General features: G+C 49.0%; 2 protein-coding genes across 3 annotated transcripts in view; one reads left to right on the top strand and one right to left on the bottom strand.

Annotated features, from left to right (window-relative positions):
* jmjd4 (jumonji domain containing 4) overlaps positions 1-21,814 on the top strand; it is a 35,311-nt gene extending 13,497 nt beyond the window's left edge. Inside the window, exons 4-6 of one of the 2 annotated variants that reach the window (XM_085992522.1) lie at positions 17,916-18,183; positions 18,666-18,812; positions 20,668-21,814. In XM_085992522.1, the coding sequence (XP_085848648.1) occupies positions 17,916-18,183; positions 18,666-18,812; positions 20,668-20,979 (727 nt within the window). In that variant the 3' untranslated portion in view covers positions 20,980-21,814. The remainder of the gene's footprint in view (positions 1-17,915; positions 18,184-18,665; positions 18,813-20,667) is intronic. The other variant, XM_085992524.1, reaches the window with a different exon arrangement.
* A 1,953-nt stretch (positions 21,815-23,767) lies between these two features.
* LOC147114673 (ALS2 C-terminal-like protein) overlaps positions 23,768-27,647 on the bottom strand; it is a 98,492-nt gene continuing 94,612 nt past the window's right edge. Inside the window, exon 22 of the mRNA XM_085993936.1 lies at positions 23,768-25,897. Within this exon, the coding sequence (XP_085850062.1) occupies positions 25,841-25,897 (57 nt within the window). The 3' untranslated portion in view covers positions 23,768-25,840. The remainder of the gene's footprint in view (positions 25,898-27,647) is intronic.

Here is a 27,647-nt window from a genome sequence, read left to right as displayed (position 1 = left end):
TCTTGCAGAATGTATAAATACAACTTCTGTATTTCCTTGCTGTTGTATACAACAGGCACCCTTATTTTCCCTCTGGGGTATACTTTCTGCCCCGTATATGTTTTCAAGATAATGGATGTGTCTTTCAAAGGTATATGCGGAAATAGCCGCTCGTAATCCCGTCGACTTATGACGGTCAGAGCTGATCCTGTATCTAGCTCCATTTTAACTGGGGACCCCGCTATCGTGAGGGTAACCCAAATGGTCTGGTAATCTTCTTTGGCAATTACATTATGTAATTTGAGACAGCTTAGTCTCTTGTTTCCGGAGTCGCTATCGCTCTTCTGGTCTTCGGAGCTACTGTCCGTCATCATTTGTACCTTTCTGTACTTTTCCTTATTGATTTTTTTTCTGTCTGGATTTTTTTCTTTCCAGATCGGCATACACGTGCAATGTGTCCCATCTTTCCACATTGCCTGCATGCTTTGTCCTTGAACCAGCAGTCCTTCTGGTCATGGGTGGATCTGCCGCAGCGATAACATCTCTCGAAACCTTGTGTCATTTCATGGGTGCCGAAGTCCTGTGGCTTTTGCTGTATCTCTGCAGCTCCTCTTGCTGCTGCTTCGTATGATACAGCTACACTGAAAGCCTTGTCCAGTGTTAAATCTTTCTCAGAAAGTAGCCTTTTCTGTGTTCCTTCACTTAGACCGCAGACGAATTTGTCTCGAAGAGAATCTGCCAGTCCTGCCCCGAATTGGCAGTGCTTTGACAGCTTCCTTAATTCGGTGAGGTAATCAGCGTTACTTTCATTCTTGTGCTGATTTCTCCTGAAGAATTTGAATCGTTCCGCTGTCAGCAGCGGTGTTTGGTTTAAGTGCTCCTGTAGGGTATCAACAATCTCCTTAAAATTATTGTCCATCGGTTTGGCTGGAGTGATTAAGTTTCATAACAGCCCGTATGTCCTTGCGCCCATTAGATTTAGATGTACCGATGCCTTTTTATCATCCTCTATTTCATTTGCTGTGCAATATACCTACACTCTTTCCACATGTGGTCCAATCCTCTACATCACTATCGAAAGCAGTAATATTGCCAGTCTTAGGTATCCTGAAAAAAAAAGGCGCCTCCCGCGCTTTCCCGCCGCTGCCGCTGCTGACAACGCTGTTCTCTGCGGTTTTTATTTATACAGATATTTTTAATAGTTGGAGACTCGTTCCCGTTGGACTCTCTGGGACTTTTCCCTCCCTCTGCTTGGTCCGAACACCGACCTGCTTTGCAGCGCTGGCCGTCTCCCGAGTGCTCCACCCTCCGTCCTTGTTTGCCTCCGCCTTTGCTGCTCGGCCCCGCTGCAGAGCCAGCCAATCGAGCCCCAGCCCGCCGCCCAGGAAGGATTATTGCAGTACCTGCCACCAGCCCGGCTAGCTGGTGAAACCACAGTTTTTTTTTTTTTCCTTTTCTTTTTCTTCGACTTTCGTCTGAGGAATCGACCTCCTTGAGGTGCTGCCGAATTGCAGGTAAGTCCGTTTCCAATTCGTCGCCACTGTTGTATCCGTGTGTTAATGGAGACACGGAATGCAGGAGTTGGTTTAACAGGTGTTTACTGAACAAAGTCTGGAGGTGAACTAAAAGATACAAGACACTATACAGGCTTATATAGCCCGAGTGGCCACTACCGGCATTACAGTACACGGGCTCTTAAATGCACATACACCACAAGTCCCACTCCCCTGCTCTTTCCCCACAGCCCTGCAAATTTTTCCTTTTCAAGTATATATCCAATTCCCTTTTGAAAGTTGCTATTGAATCCTCTTCCCCCATCCTTTAAGGCAGTGTTTTCCAGATCTTAACTCGATGCGTAAAAAAAATGTATCTTCATCTCCTACCTGGTCCTTTTGCCAATCATCATAAATTTGTGTCCTCTGGTTATCAACCCACCTATCAGTGGAAACAGGTTGTCCTTTGGATTTGTTTAACTTTGAGCAGTGCACTAATCCTAAAGGAAGCTAATGTAGCTGTGAATCAACCCAGTTCAGTGGAGGAGTCAAAGTAAAATAGAAGAGCGCCAAATCTATCAACACGGAAGAACTGAGATAGAACAGGAATTTACATTTACATTTATACATTTATCTTTAACGTGGAAATGTCCTAAAACACTTCACAGAAGAAAAACAGATGCCAAGCAGTAGCAAGAGTTGAAGAGGTGACCGGAAGCATGGTTCAATAGATAAGTTTTAAGAGGTATCCAGGTGGAGGAGGTGTTTTAAAAACATTTGTTCTAAGGATGTGGGTGATACTGGCAAGGCTACATTTATTACCGATCCCTCTATGTCTTGAGAAGGTGGTGGTGATCCTCCTTGAACTGCCACTGTTTTTGTGACTAAGGTGCTCCCACAATGGTGCTCGGTAGGGAATTCCAGGATTTTGACTCCGCAATGAGTTGGGGTTGGAGTTCTAGAAAATATGGCCAGGATGGCTGAAAGCTCTGCCACTACTAATGGAATGGAGAGAAGTGGAGATAGACAGAAGGCCAGCGTCTGAGGAATGAAAGATGCGTAATGGCGCATATGACTGGAGATAGCAGAGGAAGGACGGATGAAACCATGTAGAGATATGTAGGCAAGGATGGGGTTTGGAATTCAATGTATTTTGTGGATAGGGACCCAGTGGAGGGTGGCAAGGACAGAGGTGATGGGTGAGCTGGCCTTTGTAATATTGCTCCCAATGTGCTATAGAAAAAATCCATTTAAATCCATGCCTCTTAACTACAAACCAATTGAAAATCACAACTCCAGGTATCAGCCTGCTGGTGATATATCAGATTCCTGATGGACTAAAATCCAATCCCCATTCTAGAGCCGGTCATACGTTAACATTTAATTAGATGCTGTGATGTTTATATGGGCCTTATTCCATCTCCTGCCCTGCCAATCTCCTGTCGAATGGACCCATTCCTAGTTGCAGTGGGTACATAGTAATGTAAAGGGAGAAGAGAACATTTTGGTCCACCGGCCAGTCCCCAAGTTTGAAAATCCCATACACTACTCTTAGCTTTCATTCCCCTCCATCATTGTCTCAGCTGACTAGATATCTAGTTCCCTCCTGAATTTGCGATGTGCCTCTACTGTCTCCCTGGGCAGATATATTCTGGTTAGAGTCCTGGGTTTTGTAGTGTATGTAACCTGTACCACCTTAAGAGACTACCTTATGGTGATGAACTACTTTCTGATGGCTCCTGTATATTGTAGTACCGGTGGTGACCACACCGGTATATAAACCCTGTGGAGCAGTTTGTATTTCAGTTCAGCCCTGACCCTCAATTACTAAAGACCTGTTTAAGTATTCTGTTGTCTGTGTCCAGTTATTCAGCATAACTACATTTGGAAAACACAGACTCAACAGTGGCGACGAGTCGGATTGTACCTAGCGGTAGTTTTGCATCCAAGGAAGCTTCGTCCTCAGAACGGGTGTCGAAAAGGGGCATCCGCCCTCGTCATCCTGCTGAGCACCGCATCGCACAGGAGGCATCGAGAACCCGGTTTGGATTTGCTGGCCACGAAGTCCACCATCAGCAACAGGCAGTGTGATGCGCCATCAATTACTCAAAAGACTGAGGTTAAGCGAGTAACAATCAGGCTTTTATTAACTAAAGAATGAAGGTCTTGTCTCGAGTGGTCGACCCGTCCAGAATACTAAGGGACTGGGAGGTAGTCACTTATATACCTGGAATAGTGGGAGGAGTCAGCCGAGGCATGTCCAGACCTGTACCTAGTGGAATACACATACAGACACAGACAGGTTATAACAGTGGTTTACCACATTCACCCCTTGTTTAAAAATGAGTCCGGCGGTGTGAAGTGTATTTAAAAGTTCGTGTATTGGAGTCTCTCCGGAGGTCTTGTCTGCCGCTGTGATCGACGTGGCGACGGCAGGGGTGGTGGAGCTTCCGGCGTCGCGTCCCGTGTAGGCTGGGGCCCTGGAGTGTAGTCCTCGTGGGTGACGGTCCAAGGCGAGCCGGCTGCTGGGGTTGGATATCGGGTCGTGGCGGGAGGTGGTAATGGGTAGTGGGTTACAGCGGTCCCCGAGGGTGCGAGGTCTCGTATGGAGACTGTGTCCTCCCGCCCGTCCGGGTACGCAATGTAAGCGTACTGGGGGTTGGCGTGGAGGAGGTCGACCCTCTCGACCAGGGGGTCTGTTTTATTGGCCCTCACGTGTCTTCTCAGTAGTACCGGCCCTGGGGACGTCAGCCATGGCGGTAACGATGTCCCCGATGTGGACTTCCTTGGGAAGACAAACATTTTCTCGTGAGGGTTGGCATTGGTGGCAGTGCAGAGCAGTGACCGAATCGAGTGGAGCGCATCGGGGAGCACCTCCTGCCAGCGGGAGGTCGGAAGGCCCCTAGACTTTAAGGCTAGTAGGGCGGCCTTCCAAACTGTTGCATTCTCTCTTTCCACCTGTCCGTTCCCCCGGGGGTTGTAACTGGTGGTCCTGCTTGTGGCTATACCCCTAGCGAGCAGGTACTGGCGGAGTTCGTCACTCATAAACGATGAGCCCCGGTCGCTATGGATAAAGCTGGGGAAACCGAACAGGGTGAAGAGGCTGTTCAGAGATTTAATGACCGTGGCACTGGTCATGTCCGGGCAGGGGATAGCGAACGGGAACCGGGAGTACTCGTCAATGATGTTGAGGAAGTACACATTGCGGTCGGAAGAGGGGAGAGGCCCTTTGAAATCGACGCTCAGGCGTTCGAAAGGGCGAGTGGCTTTTATCAGGTGGGCTCTGTCTGGTCTATAAAAGTGCGGTTTGCACTCAGCGCAGACTTGGCAGTTCTTGGTCATGGTCCTGACCTCCTCGATGGAGTAAGGCAGGTTGCGGGCCTTGATGAAGTGGAAGAACCTGGTGACCCCCGGGTGGCAGAGGTCATTGTGGAGGGCCCTCAGCCTATCGATCTGCGCGCTGGCGCAGGTGCCACGCGATAGGGCATCTGGGGGTTCATTGAGCTTCCCAGGCCGGTACAAGATCTCGTAATTGTAGGTGGAAAGTTCGATTCTCCACCTCAAGATCTTGTCATTTTTGATTTTGCCCCTCTGCTTGTTGTTGAACATAAAAGCAACTGAACGCTGGTCAGTGAGCAGGGTAAATCGTTTTCCGGCCAGGTAGTGCCTCCAATGACGCACAGCCTCCACGATAGCCTGGGCCTCCTTCTCGACCGCGGAGTGTCTGGTCTCCGGGCCCTGGAGGGTTCGTGAGAAGAATGCCACAGGTCTCCCCGCCTGATTAAGGGTGGCGGCCAGAGCGAAGTCGGACGCATCGCTTTCCACCTGGAAGGGGATGGATTCGTCCACTGCGTGCATGGTGGCTTTGGCAATGTCTTCCTTGATACGGTGGAAGGCTAAGCGGGCCTTTGCCGTCACGGGAAAAGAGGTGGACTTGTTCAGCGGACGGGCTTTGTCTGCATAGTAGGGGACCCACTGAGCGTAGTAGGAAAAAAACCCTAGGCACCTCTTCAGAGCCTTTAGGCAGTGGGGCAGTGGGAGTTCCATAAGGGGACGCATCCGGTCCGGGTCGGGACCGATGACCCCATGTTCCACAACACAGCCAAGGATGGCGAGGCGGTCTGTGCGGAATATGCACTTCTCCTTGTTATATGTCAGGTTCAGGAGTTGGGCGGTGCGGAGGAATTTCTCGAGGTTTGCGTCATGGTCCCGCAAGTCATGGCCGCAGATGGTCACATTATCTAGGTAAGGGAAAGTGGCCTGCAGCTCGTTTTGATCGACCATCCGGTCCATCTCCCTTTGGAAGACGGAGACCCCGTTAGTAACGCCGAAGGGAACCCTAAGGAAGTGATATACTGGCGGTCTTCAGGGCTGATGGGGAGCTGGTGGTACGCTGATTTCAGGTCAATGGTCGAAAAGACGCGGTACTGCGCGATCTGGTTGACCATGTCAGCTATGCGGGAGAGTGGGTAGGCGTCCAGCAGGGTGTAGCGGTTTATTGTTTGGCTGTAGTCGATGACCAGGCGTTGTTTCTCGCCAGTCTTAACGACTACAACCTGGGCTCGCCAGGGGCTGGAGCTGCCCTCAATAATCCCCTCCTTCAGGAGCCGTTCCACTTCGGTTTTGATGAAAACCCTGTCCCCGGCACTGTATCGCCTGCTCTTTGTGGCGATGGGCTTACAGTCGGGGGTGAGGTTAGCAAACAGTGGGGGGGGTGGGACTCTGAGTGTGGAGAGGTTGCATCTGGTGCGCGGCGGGCAATTTGGAGGCTGCTGGCTGCGGACTGTGAGTGGGGGGAGGGGGCCACCGTACGCCATCGTAACTCTTTTGAGGTGGCACTGGAAATCCAACCCCAGTAAAACGGCAGCGCAGAGGTCGGGCAGGACCAGGAGTTTAAAATTATTGAACACAGTCCCGTCTACTACTAGTGTCACCACGCAGTAGCCGCCAATGTCCGCTGACTGGGACTCGGAGGCCATAGAAATCCGCTGGTGCGCAGGCAGGACTGGGAGAGAGCAACGCCGCACCGTGTCAGGGTGGATGAAGCTCTCTGTGCTCCCGGAGTCAAAAAGGCAGTTTATTGCATGGCCGTTTACCTTAACGTCCATTTTGGACCGAGCTAGCTGGTGCGGTCTCGTTTGGTCCAGCGTCACAGAGGCCAGCGTAGGGGTCGGTGTGTCGCTGCGAGTATCAGATTGGGGGGGGGGGGTTGGCGATCTGCTGCGTCCCGGCTGGTGTCCAAGATGGCGGCGTCCATGATTCCCATGTGGCTGGAGTCGTCCAAGATGGCTGCTGCTGCGGTGGTTCGCACATGGCTGGGGAGGCCCAAGATGGCGGCCCGCACGTGGCGCTGTTGGGGGCCCAAGATGGCGGCTCGCACGGCCCACACGCGGCGCTGCTGGCGTTCGGGGTGGCTTTGGCCTTGCAGACGCTGGCGTAGTGTCCCTTTTTCCCGCAGCCCGAGCAGGTCGCATTCTTCGCCGGGCAGCGCACTCTGGGGTGTTTGGCCTGGCCACAGAAGTAGCATTTCTGGCCTTGGGATACTGCTGTCTGGCTTTGGGACACTGCTGCGGTAGTTGGGCCATTGTTGGGCTGTGGCTGGGGTGGCACGGTGCTATGGGGCTGTCCTACCGTGTCCCAGGTTGTCGTTCCCCGCAGCGTCCACGGTGCAGAGGAGTAGGCATCCATGCCCCGGAAGGCTGCGTCCAGCGTTAGTGCGATGTCGGAGGCTTTGTCGAGGGTGAGGTCACTCTGCTCCAGCAGTCGCTGTCGGGTGTAGTTGGACCTGTGGCCCGCTACGAAGGCATCCCGGATCAGTTCCTCCGTGTACTTAGTGGGCGTTACCGCCTTACACCCACAGGCCCGGCCAAGCACGGACAGTGCTTGGAGGTATTCCTCAGTCGATTCCCCAGGTTGTTGCTTGCGACTCCCCAGAAGGTGCCTGGCGTATACTTCATTCACAGGGCGCGTGTACTGGGTCTTGAGGAGCTGGAGGGTGGCTGTGTACGAGGTCGCGTCCCGGATGACTGAGTACACTCGGTGGTTCACCTTGGAGAACAGGACAGACAGTTTGTCCGCATCCGTTTCGACTGCAGTGGAGGCAGTCAGGAATGTCTCGAAGCCAGTGAGCAAACTTGCTGGAAGCGTCCGCTTCCCGACTGTCCAGGTCCAGGCATGCTGGTGTGAGGATCTTCTCCATTATAAAAAATTTAGTTAATAAAATTGATGCGCCATCAATTACTCAAAAGACTGAGGTTGAGCGAGTAACAATCAGGCTTTTATTAACTAAAGAATGAAGGTCTTGTCTCGAGTGGTCGACCCGTCCAGAAAAGTAAGGGACTGGGAGGTAGTCACTTATATACCTGGAATAGTGGGAGGAGTCAGCCGAGGCATGTCCAGACCTGTACCTAGTGGAATACACATACAGACACCGCATCGCACGGGAGGCATCGAGAACCCGGTTTGGATTTGCTGGCCACGAAGTCCACCATCAGCAACAGGCAGTGATCATCCCTTCTACGACAGCGGCGGGTAAGCCCGATCTAGCGACACGGAGAGAAAGTCGGCCGAGTTGTCAGTGGGAGAAGGGGAGGGAAACCGAAGAAAAGGGCGGAGAACACGACCGCAGCCGGTGAAAAGGGCCGGACTGCAATCGGGCAGAGACGCGCAGCAGCCAGAAAGGCGTTAATGTCCACGAGGACCGCGGGAGCGGCGGGGAACAAGAGCAGCAGTCGGGGGAAATAAGGACCGCTGGGAGGCGAGAACGGCAACAGCGCGGTAATCGCCATTTTAGTCGGCGGGGGAAGAAGATAAGAGCGGGAAAAGCCGCCAAGCGCGGGAAGCCGCCATTTTGGAAAAATAAATAAAATAAAGGAAACTCAACAAGATGCCAAAAACGGGTAACATCACTGCTTTTGAGAGCGATGTAGAAGATTGGGCCACTTATGTGGAACGCTTTGAAGTTTACTGTACAGCGAATGAGGTACCGGCTGATAAGAAAGCACTAACCATATTAAACTCGATGGGTGCGAAGACGTACGGGTTATTAAGGCACCTTGTAACACCAGATAAACCGGTAGGAAAGAGTTTCGCTGAGATTGTTACTATCCTGCAAGAGCATTTAAACCCCACGCCGCTGCTGATAGCGGAACGATTTAAATTTTACAAAAGAATTCAGCGTAAAGAGGAAAGCAACGCTGAATTCTTAATCGAACTGCGCAAGTTATCAAAGTACTGTCAGTTCGGTACAGGACTAGCAGACGCTCTGAGAGATAAGTTCGTGTGTGGGCTACTAAAGGAAGGAACCCAGAAGCGACTGCTAGAGGAAAAGGATCTTACGCTGGACAAAGCTTTCAGCATTGCAGCAGCACGAGGCACTGCGGAAATGCAGCAAAGGCCATCGGAATTCAGCACCAATGAAATGGCATTGGGAGCACCAATGAAATGGCATTGGGTGCAGCAAAGTGTTATTGTTGTGGAAGGACATCGCATGATCAGAACCAGTGCTGGTTCAAAGATAAAGAATGCAGGAAATGTGGCAGACTTGGTCACATAGCGAAAGTATGCCGGTCAGGAAAGAAGACCAGCAACAAAAAGTCGCCGCAGGAGAAGTACAAGAAAGTACACAAGGTGACAGAGAACAGTTCGGATGAACAAAAGACGGATTCAGACTCCAGCAGTAAGGAACTGGGTTGTCTAAAAATACATAATGTGGGTAACACAGCAGACCACCAAACTATCTGGGTCATGCTTCGGATAGCAGGAGTCCAAGTGAAGATGGAATTGGACACTGGATCGGCATTGACGGTCATGAATAAGCAAGAGTACAAAAGGTTATTCTCACACATTCCCCTGAGGGATACGGAGATTGTATTGAAAACATACACGGGGCAAAGAGTATACCCCATCGGAAAGATAAAGGTAAAGGTGGTCTACAATGGTAAAGAAAGTCAGGGAATGGACTTGTATGTGTTACCTGAGGGAGGTCCACCACTACTGGGACGGGAATGGATCCGGAGAATAAATATGGACTGGCATTCCTTACAAGCACTAACTGTAGATTCCTGTAAAGAGGACGATGTCAAACCTAAACGACTGTCCAAAATATTGGACGATGCTAAGGAGGTGTTCCAACAGGGACTGGGAACACTGAAAGGAATTACGGCAAACATCAAGGTTGAAGAACATGCAAACCCAAAATTTTTCAAAGCCAGACCGGTACCTTATGCGATACGACCTGCTGTGGAAGTAGAGCTGGAAGGGCTAGAACGTTCCGGAATACTGTCCAAGGTGGACTGGAGCGAATGGGCCACGTCCATTGTTCCCGTCATGAAGCGTTCGTTGAGCAACAAGCCGGGGGAACCTGGGAAGGTTCGCATCTGTGGCGATTTCAAGATCACTGTTAATCCAGTTCTTCACACGGTGCAATATCCGCTTCCGCGGATTGAGGATATCTTCGCTTCGCTGTCTGGCGGGAAACACTTCACCAAGATAGACCTGGCGCAGGCGTACTTACAGATGGAAGTTGATGAAGCGTCACGCCAGTATCTCACGATCAACACACATAAGGGCTTATATCGGTATAATAGACTGGTTTTTGGAGTGGCATCGGCTCCAGCGATTTGGCAAAGGGCCATGGAGCAGGTATTACAGGGAATTCCAGGCACACAATGCTACCTGGACGACATTCTGATTACAGGAGATGATGATAAGGAACATCTTGCGAATTTGGAGCAGGTGCTCACCAGATTGAAAGAATATGGACTCAGAGTTAATCGCCAGAAATGTGAGTTCTTTCAGAAGCGAATCTCGTACTGCGGTCACGTCATTGACCAGGGGGGGCTTCATAAGTCACCTGACGAGATCGAAGCTGTTGTGAAAGCTCCCGCTCCGGAAAATGTATCCCAGTTGAGGTCGTTCCTTGGGTTGATTAACTATTACCACAAGTTTCTTCCAAATTTATCCACGGTGTTACACCCGCTGAACACTCTTTTGCAAATGGGAGTACAGGTAGACTAAATGTGGTAAACCACGTTCACTATCGTATCACTGTTAGTAGTTAGCACTGTTCACCACTGTTCGTTATAACTGTATCACTGACCACTATTGTATCACGGTACGAGGTCGCCTCTTGCCACACTGCTATACCTGGGATGACCACTGCCGACTCCGCCTTGGCTCCACCCACCAGGCCAGGTATAAAGGTGAGCGACTGGCTGGTATTCCTCCTGCTTGGATCGGATCACCCACGAGAGTGGGCTCTGTTATTTAGTCAATAAAAACCTTTAGTCACCTTCGTAACTCTTCGCCTTTTATTGGAGGAATTGATAGGTATATCAATTTTATTGACTAAATTTAATGATGTCCGACAACGAGTCACAACCGGCGGAGGAGCCACCAGCGCAGCTCCCAGGAGCACAGCCACACCAGCCAGCTTGGCTGCGAGCCCTCAGACCGCCGTACCTGGACCTGAACCCACGAGCAGCAAACTCAGCCGCAGACTTTAAACACTGGCTGGTCTGCTTCGAATCATACCTGAGAGAATCCAGCGTCCCTCAGGCATCCAAACTAAGTGTCCTGCAGGCACAACTGAGCCCGAGAGTATACACTCTCATCGAGGACATGACTACCTACGAGACCGCCATCAACCTGCTGAAACAGAAGTACCGGACCCCGGTAAACTACATGTACGCTAGGCACCTCCTAAGATCACGGCCGCAACAGCCAGGAGAATCAGTAGCCGAATTCTCACAGGCGCTATATGCACTCGCCAGGAACTGTGACTTTAAATCGGTGTCGGCAGCCGAAAATACTGAAGATAATATCCGCGACGCATTCCTGAAAGGCCTACGGTCCGAGTACTCACGGCAAAGACTGCTGGAAGCTAAAGACCTCAGCATGGAAAAAGCTGAAGCCCTCACTATCTCCCTGGAAGTGGCCCACCAAGATCAGGAAGCATTCACCAGGTACTGCTCGCGACCCTGGGACTCGGGCCCGACCCCTACCACAGCACCCTTCCCAGCGCCGCCCCCGGGACCTACATCGGCGTCCCGGACCCGACCGGCCCCGCCCCCGACATCGGGCATCCGCGATCGGGCCGCCGGCTGTTTTTTTTGTGGCCAGGAGAAGCACCCGAGGTCGCGCTGCCCAGCCAAGAACTCCATATGCAAAACCTGCCTGAAGAAAGGCCACTTCTCCAAGGCCTGCAGGAGCGGATCCTCAGAGGCCAGCAGTGCCGCATGCGAACTATGGGGGCGGCCATCTTTGTTTAGGGCAACTGAGGCCAGCATCCCCACACATGAGTCATGGGGGCGGCCATCTTTGATTAAGGCAACCGACCCCAATAGTGCCTCATGGGGCCCTACCTCGTGGGAGACGCCATTTTACTCACCACGCCCGACCGCCTCGCCCGCAGATGACAACGACTCGCTCAGCTACACACTAGCTTCCGTCACCCTGGACCAAGCCCGCCCGCACCATCTGTCCAAGTCAATGATGGACATCAAAGTGAACGGCCACGCCACGACCTGCCTGTTCGACAGCGGAAGCACGGAGAGCTTCATCCACCCAGACACGGTGAGCCACTACTCCCTCTCTGTCCTACCAACGCGCAGCCGAATCTCGATGGCATCGAGGTCCCACGCCACGGACATCAGCGGCTACTGTGTCGTGACCCTGTCGGTTAAGGGCACGGAGTATAAAAACTTTAAACTCCTCGTCCTCCCCCATCTCTGCGCTGCCGTCCTACTAGGGCTGGACTTCCAATCCCACCTCCAAAGCGTAACCCTAGCATACGGTGGACCCCTCCCCCCACTCACAGTCAACAACCAGCAAACGTTAAACCGCCCACCGCGTAACACCTGCAGCCTCTCCACCCTCAAGGTCCTGCCACCCTCTCTGTTTGCTAACCTTACCCCTGACTGCAAACCCGTCGCTACCAAGAGCAGGCGGTATAGCGCCGGGGACAGAGCCTTCATTAGCTCTGAGGTGCGGCGCCTCCTGAAAGAGGGCATTATCGAGGGGAGCAGCAGCCCCTGGCGTGCCCAGGTCGTAGTCGTAAAGACCGGCGATAAAAACCGCCTGGTCATCGACTACAGCCAGACCATAAACAGATATACCCAGCTGGACGCATACCCCCTCCCCCGCATATCTGACATGGTCAATCAGATTGCACAGTATAAAGTATTCTCGACCATCGACCTGAAGTCGGCCTACCACCAACTCCCTATCCACCCTGAGGACCGCCAGTATACCGCCTTCGAGGCGAATGGGCGCCTATACCACTTCCTTAGGGTCCCCTTCGGTGTCACTAATGGGGTCTCGGTCTTCCAAAGGGAGATGGACCAGATGGTTGACCAGAACGAACTGCAGGCTACATTCCCCTACCTAGATAACGTCACTATCTGCGGCCGCGACCGGCAGGAACATGACGCGAATCTGGAGAAATTCCTCCGTACGGCCCAACGGCTGAACCTCACCTACAATAAGGAGAAATGCGTGTTTAACACCACGCGCCTTGCCATCCTCGGCTGCGTAGTGGAGAACGGAATCATCGGCCCCGACCCAGAAAGAATGCGCCCCCTCATGGAGCTACCCCTCCTCCACTGCCCTAAAGCACTTAGGAGAACCCTGGGGCTTTTCGCCTACTATGCCCAATGGGTACCCAATTACGCGGACAAAGCCAGACCCCTCCTGAAAGCCACTTCCTTCCCCCTCACGGAGGAGGCGTGCGCGGCCTTCTCCCTCATTAAGGGAGACATAGCCAAGGCCACGATGCACGCAGTGGACGAGTCCATCCCCTTTCAGGTGGAGAGCGACGCATCCGACTTCGCCTTAGCCGCCACCCTAAACCAGGAGGGGAGGCCAGTGGCCTTCTTCTCAAGGACCCTACAGGGCCCCGAGATCCGACATTCGTCGGTCGAGAAAGAGGCCCAGGCGATCGTGGAGGCAGTACGGCGCTGGAGGCACTACCTGGCAGGCAAACGATTTACCCTCCTCACCGACCAGCGTTCGGTGGCTTTCATGTTTAATAACAAGCTGAAGGGCAAAATCAAGAATGACAAGATTTTGAGATGGAGAATCGAGCTCTCCACCTACGATTATGAGATCTTGTACCGGCCAGGCAAGCTGAACGAATCCCCTGATGCCCTTTCACGAATGACATGCGCCAGCGCGCATATCGATAGGCTTCAGACCCTCCACGACCAGCTCTGCCACCCCGGAGTCACCAGACTCTACCATTTCATTAAGGCCTGCAACCTGACCTACTCCATCGAGGAGGTCAGGACCATGACCAGAAACTGCCAGACCTGTGCGGAGTGCAAACCGCACTTCTATAGGCCGGACCGAGCAAGCCTGATCAAGGCCACCCGCCCCTTCGAGCGCCTGAGCATCGACTTTAAGGGGCCCCTCCCGTCCTCTGACCGTAATGTGTACTTCCTCAACATCGTTGATGAGTACTCCCGTTTCCCCTTTGCCTTCCCCTGCCCCGACATGACCAGTAGCACGGTCATTAAGTGCCTGAATGCCCTCTTCGCCTTGTTCGGGTTCCCGAACTATATACACAGCGACCGGGGCTCCTCCTTCATGAGCGAGGAACTCCGGCAATTCCTCCTAGAGAGAGGTATTGCAGCAAGCAGGACCACCAGCTACAACCCCAGAGGTAACGGTCAGGTGGAAAGAGAGAACGCGACGGTATGGAAGGCCGTCCTCTTAGCCTTAAAGTCTAAGGGCCTCCCAACCTCCCGCTGGCAAGAAGTCCTCCCGACAGCGCTGCACTCCATCCGGTCATTACTTTGCACGGCCACTAACACTACCCCCCATGAACGAATGTTCGTTTTCCCCAGGAAGTCGACTACGGGAACCACTCTACCAACCTGGCTGACCGCCCCGGGGCCGGTCTGGCTGCGGAAACACGTGAGGACCCATAAAACGGACCCCCTGGTCGAGAGGGTGAACCTCCTGCACGCCAACCCCCAGTACGCCTACGTGGCGTACCCAGACGGGCGGGAGGACACTGTCTCCCTACGAGACCTCGCACCCTCAGCCGATCCGGAAACACCGCCACCACCCCCCCAACCTCAGTCCAGGTAGACGGCATGCCGGAACCCCACGAGCCCTCGCCGACCACGCAAACACCAGCATCAACACCGGATAAGGCAACACCACCGCTGCGGCGATCGGAGAGGCTTACGAAGCCTCCGGACAGACTGACCTACCAGAATTGGTAGTACACTTCACCCCGCCGGACTTAATTCTAAACAAGGGGTGAATGTGGTAAACCACGTTCACTATCGTATCACTGTTAGTAGTTAGCACTGTTCACCACTGTTCGTTATAACTGTATCACTGACCACTATTGTATCACGGTACGAGGTCGCCTCTTGCCACACTGCTATACCTGGGATGACCACTGCCGACTCCGCCTTGGCTCCACCCACCAGGCCAGGTATAAAGGTGAGCGACTGGCTGGTATTCCTCCTGCTTGGATCGGATCACCCACGAGAGTGGGCTCTGTTATTTAGTCAATAAAAACCTTTAGTCACCTTCGTAACTCTTCGCCTTTTATTGGAGGAATTGATAGGTATATCACCCTTTATCCGGACTTCCGAAAACCGAAACCCTCTAAAAACCGAAGGTTTTTTCGTTCAGCGTAAGTCGTGCGTGCAACTTACGCTGAACGAAAAAACCTTAGGTTTTTAGAGGGTTCCGGTTGCGGAAGTTCGGATAAAGGGTAAGTCGTGCGCACGACCCCCCGCCAGCCCCGACAACCGCCGACCCCGACAACCGCCGACCCCCCCGCCAGCCCCGACAACCGCCGACCCCGACAACCGCCGACCCCCCCGCGGACCCCGACAACCGCCGACCCCGCCAGCCCCAACAACCGCCGACCCCGCCAGCCCCGACAACCGCCGACCCCGCCAGCCCCGACAACCGCCGACCCCCCCCCGCGGACCACGCCGGCCCCGACAACCGCCGACCCCCCCCCGCGTACCCCGCCGGCCCCGACCCCCGCCGACCCCGACTGACTTACGCTGAGCGTCAGTATAAGTCGTGCGCACGACCCCCCGCCGACCCACCTTCCGAAATCCGAAATTCTCCTTTATCCGAACCTCGGCTGGTCCCGAGGTTTTCGGATAAAGGATAGTCTACCTGTACCATGGAAGTGGAGCGAGGACTGTAAGCGGGCTTTTCAAAAAAGCAAGGCATTGATCACCTCTAAGGAAGTGTTGGCTCACTTTAACCCAACACTGCCTATTCGTTTAGCTTGTGATGCTTCTCCATATGGTATCGGGGCAGTGCTCTCACATAAGTTGCCAAATGGCTTGGAAAGGCCAGTCGCGTTCGCATCCAGATCATTGACCTCCGCTGAGCGCAACTATGCTCAGATAGATAGGGAGGCTCTCAGCCTCGTGTGGGGAGTTAAGAAATTTAACCATTACCTGCAAGGCCAAAGGTTTACGCTGCTGACAGATCACCAGCCGTTGGTTTCCATCTTTAACCCTAAGAAGGGTGTTCCGGTTATGACGGCGCAGAGGCTTCAGAGATGGTCCCTTTTCCTAGGGGCACATCAATATGATATCGAATTCAAAGGTACAAAGCAACACGGTAATGCTGATGGGCTGTCGCGCCTGCCACTACCTACAGCGGAAGAGGCACCGGCAGTTGACCCTGTCGAGATATTTCACTCGACCATCATCGAATGCTTACCAGTCACCAATGCGAGTATTGAGAGAGAGACCAGAAACGACCCGACACTGTCTCGGGTCTACGATTTGACAGTGAAGGGCTGGCCAACACATGGCGAACCACTGTTACCGGCATTCTCAGCCAGACGAGAGCAGCTGTCCGTCTGTCAAGGAACATTGATGTATGGAACAAGGGTGATTATTCCTCCTAAATTAAGGGAGAGAGTTCTGAAGGAACTGCATGAAGGTCATCTGGGGGGAGTCAAGATGAAAGGCCTTGCTAGGGCTTATGTGTGGTGGCCAGGTATCGACAAACAAATAGAGGATCTGACTAAAAGCTGCTCAGGGTGCCAAAAAGTTCAAAATGCACCTCCAATTGCACCGCTGCATCCGTGGGAATGGCCTTCAACCCCATGGCAACGTGTGCATATCGACTTTGCAGGACCATTCATGGATTCCATGTTTTTGATAGCGGTAGACGCACATTCTAAATAGCCAGAAGTGATTAAGATGTCGACCTCTGAACCTCTGAAAAGACGATCGCAGTTCTAAGAACCATATTTGCAAGGAATGGGCTGCCGGAACAAATATGTTCAGACAACGGACCACAGTTCGTGTCAGAAGAATTCCAGAAATTCATGAAGAAGAATGGGGTGAAACACTATACATCTGCCCCATATCATCCGGCTACAAATGGGTTGGCCGAGAGATTTGTACAAACGTTCAAAAAGGTGATAAAGGCCATGAGCGAAGACTATATTCCACTACAACACAAGGTGGACAATTTCCTGATGGCATATCGAAACGCCACGCATGCAGTGACAAATCAAAGCCCTGCCATAATGTTCTATAACGGGAGGTTGCGGTCCCGATTGGATTTGTTAAAACCCAATGTGCGTAGGGAAGTCAAACAAACAATTCCAGCACGTAAATAACAAGGGCACTCGGAGTTTCGAAATAGGACAACCAGTGTTGGCCAGGGACTATAGGAATGATAAATGGCAATCCGGAACAATTCGTGCCCGACAAGGACCCTTGATGTACACGGTAGACGTTGGTGAGAACGTAATACGACGTCATGCTGACCAACTTGTGGAATCAAGAACAAGGGTCGACCCCATGTCTACGGCAGAGACACCAGTTGAAGAAGTTATTGAGCCTGTAGCATCTACCTCAGACTCGAACGTACATGATGATGTTCAATCCATAAGAGATCAAATGGATGAGTCACCCCAGCAACGAGAACCAGAGACCCCTGAAAGGCGTTATCCGGCCCGGATCAGGAGGCCTCCTCAGAGACTGAATCTTTGAACAGTTTTGTACGAAAGTTGTATATATGTTATCCATGTTATGTTTAAATTGGGGTGTACACTGTTAAGCTAAAAGGGGAGGAATTGTAGTGTATGTAACCTGTACCACCTTAAGAGACTACCTTAAGGTGATGAACTACTTTCTGATGGCTCCTGTATATTGTAGTACCGGTGGTGACCACACCGGTATATAAACCCTGTGGAGCAGTTTGTATTTCAGTTCAGCCCTGACCCTCAATTACTAAAGACCTGTTTAAGTATTCTGTTGTCTGTGTCCAGTTATTCAGCATAACTACATTTGGAAAACACAGACTCAACAGGTTTATCCCTCCTTCAGACTGAGAATGATGGTATTAGGTGAAGGGAAAAGCAAGAAGGGAATCTGGTAAAGGATAGCTGGCTTCATACTGACATGATACATTTCCCTTCCCTTTTCCTTCTTGTAGGACGCCGTTTCACGCCGACGTATTCCGATCGTACAGCTGGTCAGCCAATGTATGCGGGCGGAAGAAGTGGCTGCTGTTCCCTCCTGGTCAGGAGGAGCATCTAAGGGACCGCAGTGGTGACCTTGTTTATGATGTCAAGTCTCCAGTCCTGCAGGACCGGGATCGTTACCCAAAGTACAGCCAATGCTGTCAACCCATTGAGGTGGTACAGGAAGCTGGAGAGGTCATCTTCGTTCCTAGCGGTTGGCACCATCAAGTGTACAACCTGGTACAGAATACAAATCTTATATAGTCACTTTGCCGTTCGTGCTGGTATTGGTTTCACTGGCCATGTATTGTTAAGGGTAACTGATTTGTTACATTTAAAAATACAGAGGATTGTTGGAGCAATTACAGTGTAGCTCACTCTTGATCTCAGTATGTTGATATCATAGAACAACAGATATTTCAACACAGAAGGATTGTGCTGCAAAATCCGGGCCAATAAGAGGGATGACTAGGAGGTAGGTTATCCCATTAAGTTAAGTATATCTTCATAAGGGACTTCTGAGGCATCACTTTTTGAGACTGAAAAGCCCTAGCCTCCCATATAACTACATAATCTTTTGTGTTCTAGATTCCATGGCTTAATTTCACTACAGTTGTGTGGATTTGGGGTTTCTAATTTTGCTCTCTTGACCAACCTTGCCCTCGCTTTTTGAAGTGGTGAAATCTGTAATACATCTGTTTGTATTCTTCTGCGCTGTTCAGGAGGACACGATCTCTATCAACCACAACTGGCTGAATGGCTGCAACATAGACATCATGTGGCGTTTCCTACAGGGGGAGCTGACGGCAGTCCAGCGGGAGATTGGGGAGTGGAAGGATTGTATGGAGGGCTGGCACCAACACTGTCAGGTATCGGTGGAGAGGCTAATTCATCTGTTTATACTTTGCCTATATAACAACAGTGACAGAAGTAGCAGAATGTTTGGTTTGGGAAATGGAACATAACACACACAGATTTTATTCATTCTCGGGAAGTGGACATCGCTGGCAAGGCCAATGTTTATAGTCCATTGCTAGTTGTCCTGAGAAGATGATAGTGGCCCGCCTTCTTGAACCACTTTAATCCATGTGATATTCTTTGAAGTGGCCCGCCAAGCCAATGGCTACAGAGGGCAGTTAAGAGCCAATCTCGTTGGTGTGGATCTGGAATCACATTATAGGCCATACCGATAGCAGGTTTCCTTCTCTAAAGGACATTAGTGAACCAGTTGGGTATTTGTGACAATCAACAGCTTTTTAAACTGAATTCAAGTTCTCAAAACTGTCATGGTGGGATTTGAACTTTCATTCTCTGGATTACGAGTCCAGTAACACAGCCAGTACAGGTTGTTCTTCTGACTGTGCCTGAGGCACATTGTTGGGACAGTGCAGAAGGAGCATTACACTGCATCTGACTGTTCTGTACTTGGCCTGAAGTGCTTGATGCCAAATCTGGTACTGAGAAAATGGAGTGGCTCCACACAGGAACTCTACAAATTGTAGCTTCAGGGAAATAAAAATGACCGAGCCATACCTCTAAATCTGCAACGTGTTGGAAGGTTGTCAAGTGTCCCTGAATTCGTTGGGCTTGGGTATGTAGGTTGTACCTCTGGGGAGAGTGTGTACTCTCCATATCGGGGAACCAGAAAATCTACTTCTGTAGATTTCTCTCTCAAAGGAAAGGACTTGCATTTATATAGCACCTTTCTCGACTTCTGGACGTCCCAAAGCACTTCACACTGTTGTATTGTAGGTGAAACATGGCAGCCAATATGTGCACAGCAAACTCCCATAAACAGCAATATGATAATGACCAAATAATGTGTTGGTTGCAGGATAAATATTGGCCAGTTGAAATCGCTGTGGCCTTATTCTGCCACGGGGCAGGCGAGAAACTAACTCGGCAGCACTGTTTCCTGCCACAAATTCACTGCGAGTTAAAATCCACCCCTATCTTTTGGACATTCGGAGAGAGCGTGTCAGTATTTGCAGGAGTCCCCAACACAGAGAGGTTTTGAAAACTTGTTGTAAATAGCGCAGTACATGCAGGTCTGCTGTGACTTGGGCTCAGTGTGTTGTGGGTAATCTCGTGAGGGTGGTTTGGGTACATGTATTTTCCTCCCCCCTTCTCACTTTCCTCTGTGCAAGGGATTGGAACTTCTACAAACAGTCACCTCCTGGAGGTCTTGCTTTGGTGGTGCTGGTGATTTTTACATTCTGAATTTTAGTGCCATACTTACAATCAAAATGGCTTCAATACCACACTAAAAGTAGAACATGGCAGAGAGACCAGCAGGACAGCTGGTGTGAGAATAGGGTTTATCATACTGGTGTAGGTTTAAATCAGATTGTTGGGGTTGTTGCGAAGGAGCTTTACTCCATCTGACTTGGGAATTCTTAATGGAACAGTTTAGAATGAGCATTATTCTGCATCTAACCCCTGCTGTATCTGACTTGGGAGTGCTCGATTTTATGTCCAATCCATTCTGTACCTGACGTTGGGAGTATTTGATGGGACTAAGTAGCAGGAGTTTTACTCATATTTGGCCACAGGCTATATAACCTGAGAGTGCTCGATCTTGTTGAACGAAAATATTCAATATCCCTGGCATTGACATTGTGTTAATGAGTAGAACTGCCTATCAAAACGCAGAGTTTTAAAAAAATATACGATTTTTATTCCCTCTTGTGAACTATGTCTATGTTCTGTTCCTATTTGCTGTAGCTCCTCTTGAAAGCATGCACTGGAATCAACTACTGTGAATTCTACACCTTTCTGAAAATAATCGCTAAAAATAGGATGGCAGTACTCGAGGCTACTTCAGGCGACTCAGCACCTCTCAGCAGTGTATTTCCCGCGGAACTGTCTGTGCTCGGACCGTGCCACTCGGTGTTCGATTTACACCAGACTGAAGCTGTGCTGACTTCAATGCTCGCCAATGAGGACTTCAGTAGACTAGACACAGACTTGTTGTCTCCTCGTCCAGAGGACCTGCTGCATGAGATTAAAGAGGTGACGGATACTGCCTTGTCGTAATATTCTGCTTCCAGTGTTATTTCTTGTAACATTTGCTTCTGTTAAAGGAAAAGGCCATTTCAAAATAGCCTCAGGGTTAGGAATGGGGGAGGTGGGGGAGGAGTAATCAGCCAGTGTCACACTTGCTCCCTTTCTTGTTGCAAGCCCGCATGAAGATATGGGGTGAAAACACAAGTGCAATGATAGTGTTCTGATTATGTCACTGGACTAGTAATCCAGAGGCCTGGACTAATCGAGAGACAGAGTTCAAATCCCATGGCAGTTTGAGAATTTGAATTCATTTTTTTTCTGGTTGGGGGGAAATCTAGAAATGAAAAGCTGGTGCCAGTAAAAGTGACCATGAAGCTGTCGGATTGTTAGAAAAACCCAACTCGTTGGCTTCCGTTAGGGAAGGAAACCTGCGGTCCTTACAGAGTCTGGCCTAATGTGACTCTTAACGGCCCCCCGACGTGGCCTGGCAAATCACCACAGTATTGTAGAAACACATTTACCACACCAACTGCAGCAGTTTAATGAAAAACAAGGTTGGGCTTGGCTCTGTTGCACCCCAACAGTTAAATAACCTGCCAAAGCTTACTGCTAGGCTGCCACGTGAAGAATGGACAAGGCACTGGGGAGCGGCTAACTGTATCCCAGCGCATCAGCACTTCCAGGAGGGGAGAAACTCGGCACCACTAACAGTCTGAATTAACAGGACTGGTACATGTGAGAGGTTATAGAAAGAAAGCACTCCAAAATCCGTGCAATGGTTGTTTAAAGTTTTATTTATATCAAGAGTAGAACTTGTGATGAAAAATTAAAGCTTTATTTCAAACCAAATTATTAGAGTAAGATTCATATTATTTGATTTACATATTTTCACTCCTGTTTTGAAGAGTGGGGCAGATAGCACAGCTTTCCCACTGGGGCTGCAGGAAAGTGCAGAGGGAGTGTGGCTCGGAACCCGGCCTCCCATGTTCTAGTCCAGATTCCAGAGGCCCACATTCCGGCTCAGAGCGCAGTAAAAAGAGAAGGTATCTTTTCCCAGAGTTCAATGAAAATGGAGAAATATCCAGTTGTCTGCATTTTTAACATAGTGGGTTGGTCAGCATGTAATGTTTTCGACGTAGACCCATCTTCACAATCTTACGGTCTCGTTTCCATTTCAAATGCTGATTGAGCCACTGTTTCTGTTTTAAATTTCCAGCATATGCTTTTGTTAAAGCATCCAAAAAGGGATTTTTAATTAAAAGGAGTGTAAACATTAAAGTGTAGTCAATGGCAGCAGCAGCAGTTCTATACAGAGTATTAAGTAACAACTTACAGTAGGGCTTCTCCAGCGCTGCTGGTGTAACACTTGCAGAAACCCCATTTGCTGATGTCATCATGGAAACACATGGGTTTAAGAATAATCCTTGCGTGAAGACTGCCAATTTTAGTAAATGCAGGCAGCTGGACTAGTGCACCAGCATGTGGGGTCTCCACGTCATATGGCTGGGTCACAAACAGCAACACTCGGGTCTCAAGGCTGTGCAGCTGGGAGTCAAATGCTAGTCCTGGGGGTGTCTCTGTCACGCAGCAGGGCCTAGACAACTGAAGGGGGACCGCGGCTCAACACCGAACATATAAAATGGAGGGTGCAGCACACGCAGATGGCTTTACTGCAACTGTACTGCAACTGTAATGCAAGAGCACTTTCTGTCTAAGGTTTACATTCTTGGGATGTGAAAAACATTTGTAATTGGAACCACTTAGCACTGAAGTATGGGATGCTCAGTCTTGGATGTTATTGAAGGGAGATGCATAGAGGAGCCCTGGCCACTTTTATGAAGAGATGAGAGGGGAAAAATAAGACTCATCCTTCAAATACATTGCACACCCCTAGATTTTAAGTAGTTAGCTAGAATGGGAAATTTAGAAAAATACATCAATGACAATATTCAAAATTACTACACACCTGCTTGCTAATCGTTTTTAAATTGGCAAAGCCAAGGTGAAGTCCCAAGCCCAACAGTGATGGCTCAGTGGGTAAATGCACCAAGTAGTGAGTCCTACAGTAGGAAGATTTCAAGTTTGATCCCCGGAGGTTCAGTTTCCTTCCTGCACTATAGTTAGTGTACAGAGGAAATTAATCAAGTGACCTTAGAGGAGGGGAGCCCTACAAAACAGTCTCTCGGAGAGTGGGGATGGCGGTAATCAGCTAGGATTTCCACTCCTGGTAACTTTAAGAGTTGTCACTGGGAAACAGCATGGATATCTGCTCTGAACAAGAGTGAGCTTGGCCTAGATTCCCTCCAGTATCAAACAGTTGGATAATAGGATTATAGATAGTTCCTTGATTATGGGAATGAGATGAAAGAATTGTATTCTGGGAGACACCAAGATTGCCAACCCTTCAGGATTGGCCTGGAGGAATTATGGATTAATCTCCTGCTGCAAGCAACCCAGGAGAAACATTTTAGGGGTATTAAAAAAAAAAAAAATGCATGTTTTTGAGCAATTTCATTTATTAGTGATGGGGTAAATTGGCTGTTTGACAGTCAAGAATCATCCATTCAAGTAACAAAGCTTCTATTCAGTTGGTATGGGAAGGGAGTGTGGGGACAAGGCAATTTAGAGGCGTGAGATCACGCGATGAAACCTCCAAGAATACATCCAACCAGAGTTGGCAACCCTAAGAGAGTCATAGAGCAGTTAACAAGAATCAAGATACATTTCCTCCAATTTATTTTCTTGCTTAAAGGAACAGAGAATTCCAGCACCGTCCAAGTGATTGATGTACTGTTTAAATATAGAGGACAAACCAGGCTAAAAGTGCAAAAATTTATTTCAAGATAATATCATCTGTCATACCTATAAACATTAAAATATTTGGTTACAAAAGCATAATATACACATTTTTTCACTTGTTAATTCCTTTAGCCTCGTGTTTGTTCCAAATGCAGGCAGATGCATACCTCACAGTAAGGTGACTGAGCTTTCCCAACTAATGGTCTGTAACATTAGAGTGGCTTGTAGATTTCTTTGAAGTGAAATTGCAGGAATGAGAAGAGCAAATCAACAGGCTTTTCAGTTTCACCCCAGCTAAAGGAACTCATCTTTGAATGAGTGCGCAACGCTGTGGAACACTACACAATATTCCAAACATTGTACAAATTTAGTATTGCAATAGTTGGAAGGGGGAAATTAGTTTATACAAAGTGCTGAGATAATAGATTTTTGACTTCCAACAGTATAAACTCACCTTTGTTTAAGTTACAAAAACTAGGTGGAGGCTCAAGACCAACAGCACATGACAAAAGGATGAGGAACGACCATCCAATCTGTAGGGCACGTCCTTCCAGTCGTCTGTAATTCAGCCGGCCTCCCTCTAGTGCTCTAAGCCAGCCTGGGATCCAATTATCTTGAATGCCTGATTGCCACAGAGACTTCCCCCAAACCCATTTTAAATTTATTTCAATAATTTATGTTCTTTCATCCTACAGCCTGACCAAGACTGACGTCAAACTAATCTCAGTTTACCTTATATATGCTATTTAATGTACCTTTGTGAGGTGTCCCTTTAACCTTTATCGCTCTAGAGTTTAAACTTCTCTATTACAAATTTGTATAACTAGAAGAGCCATTGCAACATCTCACTCCAACTCAACTCATTCTTTACCAGAACTTCTTACCTCCTTTAGTCCTTTCTTCCTCCCACAAGCTACAGCCTTTTAAAGCCTGAGATTGGTCTCATCTTCTCTCCTATTCTTCAATTTGATTGATCTCCTGCAGCATTGGCCTTGGCCATTCACCTAGGATTCCCAAGAATAAAGATGAACACTGGCTATCTTGATTAGATCAGAACAGAATATCTCCCTCCACCTATATCTCTCTCATGTCCCCTACATGTGCCCCCATTTGCTTTCTGCAAATCCCCGTCACCTTTGCTGAAGCCTCCACTGTCCTTCCATAGTGCAGCTAGCATAGAAAAACTGACAAGATATACAGCAACTACAACATAATCCCCGTCAGCCATTTCCAGAGGCTGCTGATCAGTGCAGCAGAAAGCAACTGAACAGGACTACAACTCAACTGATGGGATCAGATGACATCATACAAATCACAACTGCAAACTTTAAGGTTTTTGATCTTCATCTGAACTCCACGGTCTTCAACTCGATCCTCAAGCCCATTTCAATGACGGTATAACTCCACTTTGTGATTTATACCAAGATTTCAGTACATCATGAGTGGATGGGCTTCACAGCATTCTTCAGTGCTATGCAGGATTATGTTGCAGTTATAGAGCACCACTGGTCTCTGCTCCATACCGTTTGCAAGTAGCAGCACCCAATTTATACTGCAGACTGAGAATTGCACTCTCGGCCAGAAGACAGCGCCCTGGGTTCTTTTATTTTATTTATTCATTCTCAGGAGGTTGATATCACTGGCATTTATTGCCTATAGATGAAATAACACTCCTCTTCCAGGATGAGGAGCTCTGGAGCTGATGCTTGAATTCAGAATAGTTACAGACACAGTCACTTTCTTCCGAAAATAAAGGGGAAGACTTTAATGTTGGCATTTTTGAATCAATTATTGCCTCACTTTTTCCCATCATCGAACCAGTGTCTTTTTTTTGGTAACCTATCCCCATCTCATACTTACAGTTGCGCAAAATGTATTGCAAGTCTTTTCTGTTGTCGAGCAGAGGCCACTTACGTTTGAGGGACCTTCCATCAGGGGGTCAGATTCTGCCTGCTACTATTTACACATCGTATGAAGTGCTGGTGGAGGACCTGCTCTCCTGCAATTGCATTTTGTAAGTGCATCCAATGTTCTCGATGTTCAATGTTCCTGTAGTGTTGTTCGTCTTACATTCCCTTTGTGGCGTCAGACATTATTTAGGCAAACTCCTAGACTGTATTTCCTCTTTCTGAATGTGCTGGTAGCAAGACTGTAACGAAACGAGATGATGTAGCAAGAAGATTGTCTGTATCATCTTAGAGCAACAGCTACTCATTTTAAATACTCATTTTAAATAACTCATTTTATACAGTGCCCCAGAGAAATGTCCCAAGCTTAGCCCTTCGCTCAGTGATAACACTCTCGCCTCTGAATCAGAAGATCATGGGTTCAAGTCCCACTCGAGACTTGAACACATAATCTAGGCTGGCACTTCAGTGCAGTACTGAAGGAGTGTTAACACTGTTGGCGGTGCCGTCAACCAACACCTAAAACGGTTGATCTAGTCATTTATCTCATTGCTGTTTATGGGACCTTGCTGAGTGCAAATTGGCTGATACTTTTTCTACATTACAAGTGATTACACTTTAAAAACATACATTGGGACATCCTGAGGTCGTGAAAGGCTTTATATAAATGCAAGTCTTTTTTTTAATTCACATACAATTAATTACTTTAAAATGCAGTGACTATTTATTTGCAGACAAATAAATGTGGCAGCCATTTTGAGTGTAGCAAGAGTCAATAAAAAGGAACAAAATGAATGATCAGTCAGTCAGTTATTATTGGTGGTGTTCGTTGATGGAAGAACGTTGGCCAGAAGCATGCAAAACTCACTGCTTTTCTAATCACGGGCCTCCCACGGGCAGAGGACTGCGATCTGGAAAAATCTGCGCCTTTACCTGAGGGCTCCCGGGAGGCGCACAGTTCCAGTGCTGGGTCTCTCCAAACTGCTGGTGTGCAGGGCCCACGTATCCCAGAGGCGCAAGTAGTTCGCAGCGTCCCGTGGATCACATGGGCCATGGGGAGCCAATCAAAAAAGGGAATCTCCCTTCACACATTTGACAGGAAGACCTGTCAAATATATGAATGGAGATCACCCCCAAAACATAGTAAAACTTTAAATAATTTTTTTTTTAAATCACATTTTTAAAATGACTTGAAAGTACAATAGATTAACTATTTTAAACAAAACTTTACATTTTTGAAAAAAATAATTAAAGTTTTTTACAGGGCTAAAAATAAACTTAACTTTTTTAAAATTATTTTTAAATGATAAATCAGTGGAAATTAAAAAAAAACTTTTTTTCAACTCTTTTCCTGGTAAAAGCAGGCATAAGTGTTTTCTGCGGGCGGAGGTGCAACAAAAAGCGGAACTATCTGCCCGCAGAGGCCCTGCTCCAGGGCAGCCGGAGGATCTGTCAAGAGCTTTCTTGACAGATCGGAAATGCCGGTTTCCAGCGCATGCCTGAAACCGGCATTTCCAATGTCCCTACAGGTGTGTACACAGCGCGTACCCACCCGTAGGGATTGGAATATCCGGCCCAATATATAAATGCAAATCTTTCTCTCAATTCCCACCCCTATCTCAAACTGCTGTTTTGCTTTTTGAACAAAGTGGTTTTTTTTTAATTCATTCTCGCTGGCAAGGACAGAATTTATTGCCCATCCCTAGTTGCTACCGAGTGTCTTGCCAGGCCACCTTTGAGAGAAGTAAGAGTCAACAGCATTGCTGGAGTCACATAGGCCAGCAGGGCAAGGACGGCAGGCTTACTTCCCTAAAGGGCATTGGTGAATCAGTTGCATTTTTACAACAATCCGACAGCTTCATGGTCAATACCAGCTTTTTAATGAAACTGAATTCAAATTCTCAAAATGCCATGGTGGGATTAAATGCTTAAATTGTACACCAAGAGTAGGTTACCCCTTGTTTCAGTTGGGGCACTTTTCAACTTCACTTC

This window comes from Somniosus microcephalus, chromosome 7 (assembly GCF_052327205.1).
Source record: "Somniosus microcephalus isolate GS21.2 chromosome 7, FLI_Smic_1.0, whole genome shotgun sequence".
NCBI lineage: Eukaryota > Metazoa > Chordata > Chondrichthyes > Squaliformes > Somniosidae > Somniosus > Somniosus microcephalus.
Note: the sequence above shows the minus strand (reverse complement) of the source record. Positions and strands in the feature narration are given on the sequence as shown.